The sequence below is a fragment of the Microcaecilia unicolor genome, chromosome 2 (genome assembly GCF_901765095.1).
Source record: "Microcaecilia unicolor chromosome 2, aMicUni1.1, whole genome shotgun sequence".
Taxonomy (NCBI): Eukaryota; Metazoa; Chordata; class Amphibia; order Gymnophiona; family Siphonopidae; genus Microcaecilia; species Microcaecilia unicolor.
In genome coordinates, this window is record NC_044032.1 from 425,670,942 (window position 1) to 425,684,105 (window position 13,164).

The 13,164-nt window shown below is 43.8% G+C and overlaps 1 protein-coding gene across 1 annotated transcript in view; it reads right to left on the reverse strand.

The window, feature by feature from the left end:
* Positions 1-13,164, reverse strand: part of CENPE (centromere protein E) — a 466,760-nt gene that overhangs the window by 160,490 nt on the left and 293,106 nt on the right. The window contains 1 exon segment of the mRNA XM_030192156.1: positions 5,623-5,778. Within this exon segment, the coding sequence (XP_030048016.1) occupies positions 5,623-5,778 (156 nt within the window).

The following is a 13,164-nucleotide window of genomic DNA, read 5'->3' on the forward strand; positions in this document are numbered from 1 at the left end:
GCGACCTTCCGTCCAAGCAAAAATCTGCGCAACCTCCTGAGCTACCAAAGGACTCATCGTGCCCCTCTGATGATTCATGTACGCCACAGCCGTGGTGTTGGTGAGAATACCCAGAAGGCCCGTCTGAAGAGAGAGTCCTGAAATACCAACAGCGCCAGCTGAATCAAACGAATCCCCAACACACTGAACGACCAGCTGGTTTCCTCATCTGACCATTGGCCCTGCCTCACTTACTCCTCACATAATGTTCCCCAACCGAACAGACTGGCATCTGCCGTCAGAAACAGCCAAACCAGTGTCTACAGGCCGACCCCCTTTGATAAATGGGTGCTGACCACCCACCAGCAGAAACTGGCCTTCGCCAGGCCATGCAGAGGCAACATGACATAAAAATCTCAACTGGGGAGACAACCATGAAAGAACCACCTGAAAAGGACACATGGAAGCCCTGGCTCACGGAGCCACATCCAAAGCTGCCACCATGGACTTGCACACTTGAAGATAGTCCCAGGCAAGAGGAGTCCTGATCTGGGCCAGCAGCTTCTAAATGTGCATGGCAGTCAGAAAAACTCTGTCCTGCCTCATGTTGAAACGGACCCCCAGATACTCCGACTGTGAAGGCTCCAAATGACGTTTGGATAGGTTGACCACCCAGCCCAATTCCTGAAGGACCTGAATTACCCTGGCCGTAACATGGACACCCTCCTGACAGGACTTTGCACAAATGAGCCATTTGTCCAGGTAAGAGTGCACTAGGATCTCTTCCCTCGCAATGCAACCGCCGCCACTACCACCATCACTTTGGAAAAAGTGTGTGTGTGTGTATGTGGGGGGGGGGGGGGGGGGGGGGGGGGCGTTGTGGCCAGCCTAAAAGGGAGTGCACAAAACTGATAATGCCTCCCCAAAATGGCGATGCAAAGGAACCGCTTGGTGAGAATGTGCAGATAAGCTTGGTTGAGATCCAGAGCTGTAAGAAATTCCCATGGCTCAACCACCACAATGACTGACTGCAGGGTCTCCATGTGAAACGAGGAGACTTCAACACCCCGTTCATGCCGCTCAGGTCCAAAATGGGTGGAAAGAAACCCTCCTTCTTGGGAACCATGAAATAGAGTAATGGTCCTAATCTTCCTTGGCTGCCAGAACCAGAATTTCCACTCGAAGCACTATCAGCTGGCGAAGGGTAACTTCCATCTGGCTCAACAGGGAGACACTACAAATGCGTCCGCCAAAGGAAGAGCAAATACTAACGCATAACTTTCCTGAACCTCTAGGACCCACTGGTCCTCAGTAATCTGGGTTTACCTCTGGTAAAACTCTCTCAAACCGGGCACCTACCGGAACCAAAGGTTGGACCCAAACACTTTCATTGGGATGAGCGACCAAGGGCAACTAAGGAGCTGGAACCTCAGCCCACTCTACGCCCCCCACAAAGGGACTGAGCCCACTGGATGAAACGAGAGTGCCGCTGACCACTACCACCTCGACTGGGCTCATAACAATGAGTGTCACAAAACCTATTCCTCACAAATGCAGATACAGAAGACCCCCTAGCACCTGTTCTGAGGCATATCCTCCGGCAGATGTGGAACTTTAGTCTCCCACAAACTATTAACCAACTTGTCCAACTCCTCATCAAAAAGGACAGAACCCTTAAAGGGAAACTTACTAAGCTTAGATTTGGAAGTCACATTGGCCGACTAACCTCGCAACCACAGCATCTGCCTCGCAGTCACACTATGGACCATAGACTTAGCAGAGGACTGCAGAAGATCATAAAGGGTATTCAACAAAGAAGACCCCATTCTCTATTTTGGCGACCTCCCAATCCACCAGGGCCCAGTCATCGGAGCCCCAATCCAGCAGGTGCTCAGCCCAGCAAAAGCATACTAAAACCATTAAACCGTCACAAATGGCCACTTGTACCACCAGAGCCACAACATCAAAATTTTGCTTGAGCAAAGCCTCCAGGCACCAGTCCTGAGAATATGGACCACTGTCCACCAGAACCGTATTCTTTTTAGTCACAGTGGAAACCACCTCCAGGTCCATCTCCGGAATGGCCGGTCCACATGGAAGGGGCATCCGGAGCCTTCCATGGAGACTGAATAACTTCCCAAATGTCATGGTGTATAGGAAAAAACTTGGACGACTTACCCTTTCAGCAGAGGAACCATCATTCTGGGAGCTTCTTTAGGGGTGTCCTTAAACTTTAAAAGTACTGACACCTGAGAAGTCAGCTTCTGCAGCTCATCATGCTGACAGATACACACTACAGACAAATTCTCCCCAGGAAGCACCTATTCTGACCAAGGATCCCCAAGAGACCAGCTCCTGGTCTGGAGCCTTGTCCATGATCCAATCCTCCTCCTCATCAGAACGATATGACCCTGCCTCCTCCAGGTCCCAATCCACCTGAAGCTTGGCAGGAAGACTCTGAAACTGAAGTGGGGGACCCCATGGGAGAGAATCCTCTTAAGCTGACTCCTTAAACTGGCAGTAAGTTCTATATACAGCCAGCATAAAATCTGGGGGGGGGGGGGGGGGGGGAATCGATCTCTGAGGTTCCAAGCAGCACTGAAGCAGAAACAGCAGGATCCCCAGACACCACTGGTTTGAGATGCGAGGAAGCTTGGGCGCCAGCAAGGAATCTAAATTGGTGGTGTTCCTTCTGAAACTGGAACCACTGCCACTAACTCACATTTGAACTTGTACCCACCGTCGTTGCCAAACACATGGGATCCGGCCCCGAAAACGCTGACACTAAAAGAGCAGCTGGCCCGTGCTGCCACTCAGCACAGAATCAACAAACACTTACAGCATCCAGCCCCTAGCACTTCAAGCGCAGAGCTGCCATGATCCATGAGAATACTGCACAGCCCCAAGCTTGACCCAACTACCACCGCGAGACCACAAAGAGAGAAGAAAGTAAAACGCTGCAGCGGAGACCTGGTACTTTTTTTTTTGTAAATGGAACTCCCAAAGGAAGCACAGACTGCTGCAGGCAGACCCATCCAATTCAAGGCTGCTCGTCTGACCCGTGGCAGAGGCCAGCTGAGATCAACAACAAGTGTAGACCAACGACCACCTTGAGGAGGAAGGGGGAGGGGACCCGGCCGCCTGAGTGTGCACCCCGGGGTTAACAGAGACCCTCACGGGCCTCATCTCCAGTCTAGCAAGCACGAACTAAAAAAAAAAAAATCCAGCTAATAATGGGAAAGAAACCCACAAAATACTCCTCTTGGCAAGGTCTTGTTAGCGGAATTAAAAAAAAAAAAGCAAAACTATATGGAGAAGGGATTGCACAGACTTACCGCTGCTACCATCTGCTGAGACTGAGAACAGACTGAATTCCAAGGGACTGCACAGTCCACATATAAGTATCTTGAAGTTCAGTGTGTTCTCAATCTCCATCTGCTGGCAGGAGTGCATAACCTATCTGTGCCAGTCTAGAGGGATGCCGGGGAAATATTTATTATGCGAGTTAAAACCATTATGATCCAGAGGCATTTGGTGAGGAAACTTTTTTTTTTTTTTTTTTGCTGTTAAACAAAAGAAGTGCGTTGGGTTGGCTCAAAAAAATAATACGAAATTACACACATTTAGCTGAATATATTTTAACCATATATTTACATGGAAATTTTAAAAGCAACCAAGCACCTAACTGCAGTAACCCCAAGTCTAAGAATAAGAAATTGCTTGCTTCTCTTGTGTATTCCTTGTCATGTTCATGAAATATTACAATAGTCTAACGGATGGATGTATTCAAATTTGGGACTCTGATATCTCTTGGAGCCAAAGTTGCAAGTGCCACCGTTCCCTCCCAGAGCTATAAGACAGATGGGTGGCCTTGCAGGAATGCTGTGGGATTCTCTCATGGAGATAGGGCACAAGGAGAACCCAACGTCAGAGTGAGTGCTGTCCTGCCCATTTGCAGCAGTGTGCAATCCCTCCAATTGCTGATAGTGTAGAAGCTGAGGTTCAAGCTGGGTAGGGCAGGGAAACAGTTGTTTCTACTACTTTGTTTGGAAACTAATGCTGTGACAATCTCAATGAGTACTCTAGAAGGCCCATGGGGATTTACTTTAACAGTCTGAAGGTTTTCACTTTAGAAACAATATGGGAAGCCATACATGCTTTGGGAGCTGCTTTATCGCCTCAGATTAAGCGACTGTATGATAAACTACAGGCACACAAGATTAATGATTTAGGAAACAATCTCTCCCCAATCAGTGTGTCCTTCAGGATCAGAAAACTAAGACGTAAACTTTTGGCTACAGACACTGCCATGGTTCAGGATTTGATTTCTTTAAGACAAAGTAGAAAATTTACATCACCTAGCATGTGACCATTCCTGGCTTGTCCAGAAGGTGTGCTGTGAAAAAGTCTATGTAATGAACACCAAGCAAGACAAATAACCCTCTTGTTTTATTTTAGGGATTTTAGCTGCTAAGTCAAGTACCTATTAGCCTGAATGACAAACAAAACCAAATACTATAAAGCTTAAATTTTACATTGCATAGAAATTATACAGGCAGACTGACTGCACTTAAATGTGATGCAATACTAGAAATATTTCAGAAACTCAGTTTGAGTTGATTTTAAAACGTTCTTGTTTTATTCAGCTACTATGAAAATATTAGTGCTTACATTTTCTGAAAGAGCCCTCTTCTAACACTTAACATCTAAGCAAATAGAAAGTAAAATTTGATATCTGCTAATTTTCTTTCTTTGTGTCCCATCAGATCAATCCAGAACAGATAGGCCATGTCCCTCTACCAGTAGATGGAGACAGCATAAAAGCTTGTAAGTTTTGCCCTTTATCAAACACTATGCTGCCTCACTTCTTCAGTATTCTCTGTCTAAAGCAGATGGCAAACTGGTATATCATGCTGTGGGGGGAGACTGCTTGATTTTGAACTCCTGGAACCATTTGGGGAACTAGTGCTGAGACCAGTCAGAGGATAGGTGATGGAGCCTGTCACGTAGGAATACCTGAAGATGTCCAAGTTCCCTTCTCCTCCTTTCTATCTTTATTCCTTCAATCTCTCTAGTCTCCTTCCCCTTTCTTCCATCTTTCACCATTCTCTGGGACAGGTCTAAAATTAAAAAACAGCAATTTTCTAACAGTGTCTGTGGAAGAGAAGGTATGTAAAACTTGAAAAGGCCAGCTCTGTCTGGAGGCCCTTGAAGGGTCACGTGTAGCAGGGAGAAGTTCTTGCACTGGGCTCTGACCAAGAGAGAGGTAGCGATTTGGCTTTGGTACTTGGCACTGAAGCCTGCAGGAGTTCAGGCTGAGAGGCCCTTCTGCTCAGGCTGGTAGCATAACCCATCAGTTCTAAAACGGTCTAGTGTCTTAGAAATAAAACCCAAAGATATAATGTCAAAAAGACAACACTAAATACTGGGATATTCTTCCTGCCTTAATATTTGTTATACAGCTAGTTCTTAAAATGTATTTGCTTTTTTTTTTTCAGAGATATGAAAAATGTAACTAACATTTTAAGAAAACTAAGATTTCAATGACTATTTTGATAGCTTAGGTAACCACTGGAAAGAGAAGCAGTAGGATACTTTTCAGCTATTATTTAGTGATATCTTCAGTTTTATTAAATTGCATACCTTTTCTTGCTCAAAGATTGCAGCTTGGAGTTCTCTTGATTTCTCCTGAATATTTAATGAGCATTTTTCAATCTGAGCCCTCAACTCTACCACAAGTTCTTTTTGCTCTTTGAGATCCTCTTGAGTCATTCTCAGTTCTTCTTGAGCTTTAACAGACTGGAAAATATATGTTGTTTTGAAAATGACAGGCACAATTTTGCCATCATCAAAATTATCTGCTCACCATTGTATTTGGCTTTTCATGTGTAAGTTACACTAAACAAGAAATGACCTTGAAAATTTAGTGAAATTTAATAAATGTCTACTATTGAAGGGCAAAGTATATGAAAGTATAAGACAGTTTTCAAAAATTTTTGTAGGCAACCTCAAGAATTCTGCATGCAAACTTACAAATGGAACATGCTTAACAGCTTTGCAAGTGGAACTGCCCTTATTGTGTCCCAGTTACCAAAGAAAGCAAAGTTGTTTTCCTTTTAACAAAAGGATTCAGACACACAAATAAACAAGTGCTGTTATCTGATGGCACCAGGATAGAATGATAGAAAAGATGGGCTTGCATACCCCCATGGGAGGTACCTCATGTATAGCTTAAATCTCTGGGGATGGGTAGGAAGAATTGTGTCTAATTTGCTCCAAGGTCTATGGGGAATACCTGTTACAGGTATGCAACTCTCTTTGTCCATCAACAATCAGAATGAATCAGCTTGGGCTCTCTCAAGCTGGAAGGTTTAGCAAAATCTGAAGGTAAATTTTGCAGATTCTAGGTAATTCCACATTAGGAGTTATCTCACAGGAAAATGATCGAGGTGCCATCATGAACAACAGGTTGAAATACTCTTCAGTGTGCAGTAGTGGCTAAAAAAAGCAAACAGAATACAAGAAATTAGAAAGGAAGAGAAAACAAAATTATTATTGTTAGAATATTTTTACTGCTCTAATTGCCTATTGCTCATGTTTGATGTATTCTTACTGTACAACGCCTTGAGTGAATTCCTTCAAAAAGGCGGTCAGTAAATCCTAATAAATAAAACCAACAATATGCTTCTATATTGTTCTCGCGAGTATTGTATCTAGTTTTGTTCACTGAATCTAAAAAAAATATATATATATACAGTGGTGGAAATAAGTATTTGATCCCTTGCTGATTTTGTAAGTTTGCCCACTGACAAAGACATGAGCAGCCCATAATTGAAGGGTAGGTTATTGGTAACAGTGAGAGATAGCACATCACAAATTAAATCCGGAAAATCACATTGTGGAAAGTATATGAATTTATTTGCATTCTGCAGAGGGAAATAAGTATTTAATCCCTCTGGCAAACAAGACCTAATACTTGGTGGCAAAACCCTTGTTGGCAAGCACAGCGGTCAGACGTCTTCTGTAGTTGATGATGAGGTTTGCACACATGTCAGGAGGAATTTTGGTCCACTCCTCTTTGCAGATCATCTCTAAATCATTAAGAGTTCTGGGCTGTCGCTTGGCAACTCGCAGCTTCAGCTCCCTCCATAAGTTTTCAATGGGATTAAGGTCTGGTGACTGGCTAGGCCACTCCATGACCCTAATGTGCTTCTTCCTGAGCCACTCCTTTGTTGCCTTGGCTGTATGTTTTGGGTCATTGTCGTGCTGGAAGACCCAGCCACGACCCATTTTTAAGGCCCTGGCGGAGGGAAGGAGGTTGTCACTCAGAATTGTACGGTACATGGCCCCATCCATTCTCCCATTGATGCGGTGAAGTAGTCCTGTGCCCTTAGCAGAGAAACACCCCCAAAACATAACATTTCCACCTCCATGCTTGACAGTGGGGACGGTGTTCTTTGGGTCATAGGCAGCATTTCTCTTCCTCCAAACACGGCGAGTTGAGTTCATGCCAAAGAGCTCAATTTTTGTCTCATCTGACCACAGCACCTTCTCCCAATCACTCTCGGCATCATCCAGGTGTTCACTGGCAAACTTCAGACGGGCCGTCACATGTGCCTTCCGGAGCAGGGGGACCTTGCGGGCACTGCAGGATTGCAATCCGTTATGTCGTAATGTGTTACCAATGGTTTTCGTGGTGACAGTGGTCCCAGCTGCCTTGAGATCATTGACAAGTTCCCCCCTTGTAGTTGTAGGCTGATTTCTAACCTTCCTCATGATCAAGGATACCCCACGAGGTGAGATTTTGCGTGGAGCCCCAGATCTTTGTCGATTGACAGTCATTTTGTACTTCTTCCATTTTCTTACTATGGCACCAACAGTTGTCTCCTTCTCGCCCAGCGTCTTACTGATGGTTTTGTAGCCCATTCCAGCCTTGTGCAGGTGTATGATCTTGTCCCTGACATCCTTAGACAGCTCCTTGCTCTTGGCCATTTTGTAGAGGTTAGAGTCTGACTGATTCACTGAGTCTGTGGACAGGTGTCTTTCATACAGGTGACCATTGCCGACAGCTGTCTGTCATGCAGGTAACGAGTTGATTTGGAGCATCTACCTGGTCTGTAGGGGCCAGATCTCTTACTGGTTGGTGGGGGATCAAATACTTATTTCCCTCTGCAGAATGCAAATAAATTCATATACTTTCCACAATGTGATTTTCCGGATTTAATTTGTGATGTGCTATCTCTCACTGCTACCAATAACCTACCCTTCAATTATGGGCTGCTCATGTCTTTGTCAGTGGGCAAACTTACAAAATCAGCAAGGGATCAAATACTTATTTCCACCACTGTATATAATTGGATTAGAATAGATACAGATAATGGCAATAGAATGACCTGCAATCAATTACACTTATATACATTCCTTGTGTGTAAGTGTAGCCTAAACAGAACAAAAAAATGAGCCTAGGAGGGTGGATTTGGATTCTCGACTCCAAACAAATTCTGCAGAACTGTAACTTGAAGGCAGTAGCAAGATGTGAATGTATGGACTGAAGACCATATTGCAGCTTTGCAAATCTCCTCAGATAAGGCTGATCTCATTTGAGTTACTGACAGAGCCATGGCTCTGACATTGTGAACCATAAAATAACACTCCAGAGTCAGCCCAGCTTGGGCATGTGAAAGAGATGCTTTCTGCTAGTCAACTGGATAAAGTGTGTTTACCAACGGCTGCTTCCATCCTGTTAGGATCAAAAGAAACAAAAAGCAGGGTAGACTGTATGAGCTTTAGTCCACTCCAGAGTCCAAGGCATGAAGTGTGCTTTTTCCCAGGATGAGCATGAGGTTTGGGGAAAAATGTTGGTAAGACGACATCCAACATATCAACCCTGGGCTGATATTCAACCTCTAAATTAAATGGAACGGCTTTAGTCACCTCCCTAAAAAAAAAACGAGACCAAGGATAGCTCCTCCAAGGGAGACTCTATCTTTTGAGGTGGGGAGGGGTCAAAAGGTATAACAAGAGAATCCTCCTCAGAGAGCCCCTCTGGTTGCACATCCGACACCCAAGAGTGGTCTGTGTCAGACTCAGTGGAATACTCCTCACAAGAAGGCTCAGTCTGTGCCTGCCACAGTCCACTGGACTTATGTCCAGACTCTGGGAGAGAGTACCCAGGCAGAGGTCCTGTCCTGGATGAGAACTTTCTCACCTGATGGGCTTGCAAGGAGCACTGCTTCTTCTGACACCAACATGGCAAGGAACTGGTGTCAATGAACAGAACGGGCAGAGAATGGGCCTCCAAGATAGGCTGGGGCAGCATCATGAATAATACACACACCCTTGTTGCCACATTATCAGGATGTGCTTGCAGAGGAACTCCCTTCCCTTCTTTAGGCCCAAGAGGTCATGCCGAGCCAAGATGTGCCCAATTCCTCTTGTAGCAAGGCTCGGAACCACTCCTCTGGTGGCAAGCATTAGTAAAGGTGGGGCTAATGTTGATGCAGGGACAGCCTGTGAAGATGGAGCTGAATTGGAAGGATGGTCCTAGCTTCTAGGAGACTAGCACATTGAACAGAAAAGTAGCCTAGTAGTTACAACACCTGGCTGCTAAGGGAAGCCCAGTTCAAATTCCATTGCTGCTCCTTGTGATCTTGGGCAAGTCACTTAACTCTCCACTGCCTCAGGTACAAACTGTAAGCCCTCTAGGGATAGGGAAAATACCTGGTTTGCTTGAGTGTAACTCACCTTGGGCTACTACTGAAAAATTGTGAGCTAAATCGAAACCCTTTTCGGCTTTGGGCTGGGGAAGAGGGCGTTGATTGATTTGTGTTCATCTGGTGAACTGCGCTCAGCTGTTGTATAGTGGATGTAGCGGTGTGAGACAGTACAGTTAGGGGTGAGCGAAGGAACTGGTGAATAGCTAGTTGTTGTGGATTGTGGCGACGGGAAGCGGTCACTGTAGAGGAGAGGCTGCAGCGGTCTTGATGAGCAACATGCCGTGAGGTGGAGAGAAGCGGCGGAGAAACCAGTGAGCCGCGGAGGCTCTGTGAGGTTGTTTGTCGGCAACGGCTGGAGAATTGGGGCCTGGCAGAGTTGGCGCCATGGATCAGGGCGGAGGCGGGAACCCATTGTGAGAGGCTGGTGGAGTGTGCAGGAAACTCGGCTGGAGCACTGCTGGTCCAGAAGCAAAACCGTTAAGAGAAAAGTGCTAACGCGTGGGACAGAGTCTGAACTTTTCTGTTTAAAAGGCAGTTCTGATATTGCAGCAAGGTCCACTGGTATGATTTCAGTAGACGGTTCAATTTCATAGTACTGTGTCACTTGTACTATAATCGTTATTACCACTGCTGCCTCTTCATCAGAGTCACTAACTTGATATAATATTGCGCTGTTTTCATTTGAAACCTAACTTAAATATTGATTTGCTGACATTGTATATCCAAAATCTTTATTTGATCTAATTGCAGACAACTGCTCTTAGTTGATGCAATTTCTAAGCAGTCATCTTGAAGTTGAACTTAAATACAGCTGAGTTTGTATATCTAATAATTGTTTGCTTTAATTGCAAAATACCACATTTAGTTGGCCTAATTTCCAGCCAGCTAATTTACTATAATTCACAACATTGCTGATGGTGAAAATCCAATAATTGCTACTTGCTTTAAATTGTAGACAACCGTATTTCAGCTGATGAAGATTCTAGGTAGCCAATATACTGCACTTCATAACAGTGTTAATATCCTATTTGGGTCATTATCACATGGTCGAGGGATAACACAAGCTTAACTATCCAGCGGCTAAATCCTCTCTCATTGCAGCACCTCACCTGCTCTTCACTACCAGTGCTGTAATTCCTGTACCGACCCACATCTTCTCTTGACAGCACTGACCTAACAACGCTAACGGTGATCCTATATGAGCTTGGGGGAGGCAGGTGTAAACCTATTCGTTGGCAGCACCTAAAAAGGACCAAATTGGCCTTGATCGAGGAATCGCTGTCTTTTAGACCGGAGAAACTCGAATTGAACGCCTTAACTTCACACTCCTCGCCAATGACACATCTGAAGGTATCACGCTCCTTGGTCTTCATAGCGCGCCACGAGGCAACGCCTGACAACACCAAAGAAAACAGGAAGAGCGTAAATGCCCTACAAAGGAGATCACCTAAGCGAAAAGTGTTGCTGGGGTTTAGCCAGAACCTCCGAGAGCTAGACGGCAGGACATAGAGCTGCACTAATAGCCACTCTGTAACAAGAAGACTTATGGAAGAGTGTGAGCCTCTACAATAATTAATAACAATACCACTAAAAATTGTAGCCCAAGTGGTCTAGTCAGGAAATTAGCGGCAAGACTTTACACTGTAATCTTTAAATTGCATAACTGTTCCAAATACAGTTGTCGTACTACGGTCCTGTCATTAATTCAAAATTGCTTCAGCACTACTCCTGAGTATTTTTCTACTTTTCTCATTTACTAAATCTTAACTTACTTCTCCAATTAAACATGGAAATAATCAAATATCTTTTAATAACCTACTCCTTGTTACTGATCTATCAATCTTCATCCACTCTACTAAATGGACAAAGTATAAATACCATCATACACGACCAACTAAGTCACCTTAGCCAATTTTCTTCTCACCATATAAATAACCATCAATCCAAAGGAAGAATTATTAAACATGGAGAACATTCATCGACTCAAAAGGAGCGCTCAAATAAAACCGCCTCTACTAAGAAAAGATCTCTCACTAAAATTGTCACTTTTCCCATCCTGGAAGCCTCCTTCCAAAATATCCAAATAGGTTATATTAATGCCAGATCCGTAGTAAATAAAGCAATAATAGTTTTGGATTGGATCTTGTCAGAAAATCTGGACCTAATCATCATAACTGAAACTTGGCTCCGCTGCCAAAATGATCCACTTATATTAGATCTATGTCACCCGGATTACAAAATTTCCCATTGGACCAGGAAGGGAAAAAAGGGAGGTGGAATCGCATTAATCTACCGCTCCAAATTTAAAATTGAAACAATTGATGAATCTATCTCATCCCAACTTGAAATCGCATCAATAAGAATTCAGGATAAATCCCTTCTTGATAATCTGACTTGCATCCTATTTTATAGACATCTGGGGAACTGGAATGATTGCTTGCCTACTTTCTCAGACTTTATTTCCAATTATGTGTATCCAATCCAAATATTCTCATCTTGGGTGACATTAACTTACACCTTGAAGATTTAAATTCCCCCTCGACACAAGAATGTAAAGATTTTTTTCACTCCTGGGACTTTCTGTGGCCTAATTGCGAACCCACCCACATCAAAGGTCACACTCTGGACCTATATGCCTTTAGAACGGTTTTAAACCGAAATCTTCGAATAACAGAAGCGCGATGGTCAGAAATCCCTTGGTCCGATCACTTCAAACTCAACTTATCTATAAACTGACCAATGAAAGGCCCTTATCAAACCCAACAACAAAAAACTATCACTACAAGAGGTCGAATCGAACCTAAAGAATTCTGGTCCAGAATATATGACAACGAATGGTCAACAAATACAGACTCTATTCACTTCCTTACAGAATGGGAAACAAAATGGGCCCCTCTAAAAACCAAGACATTAAAAAGGTCAAACTCTACCCCTTGGTTTAATGCTGAACTTAAAGTACTAAAGTCACAAACCAGGAAAATAGAACGTAAATGGAAAAAAGAAAAAAACGAACATATGCTCAAAGAATGGAAATTAGCACTCAAATTACAAATATGCAATCAGAAAATCACGGAAAGCATTCTATAAAACAAAAATTGGGTATGACTATTCAAATTCTAAGAAACTATACTATATTATCAACAATCTCCTTGATACAAATTCAGTTACCACTGCTAGCATGGATACTCCATCTGCTGAGTCTTTAGCCAAACATTTTAATGATAAAATTACTAACGCAACTCTATTACCAAGAAGAACTCAGTCATTGATCATTTCCTCAACTTCCTTGAATCCAACTCAGGAGACCACCCAGCGGATTGTATCTAGTTACATTTTAACCCTCTCTCTATTGATTTAGTCTCCCAAGCGATCTCCAAATTTTCCAACTCTTTATGCAAATTGGATATTTGTCCTAATTATTTACTATAATGCGCTCCTGCCAGATACATTCAAAATCTTACATCACATT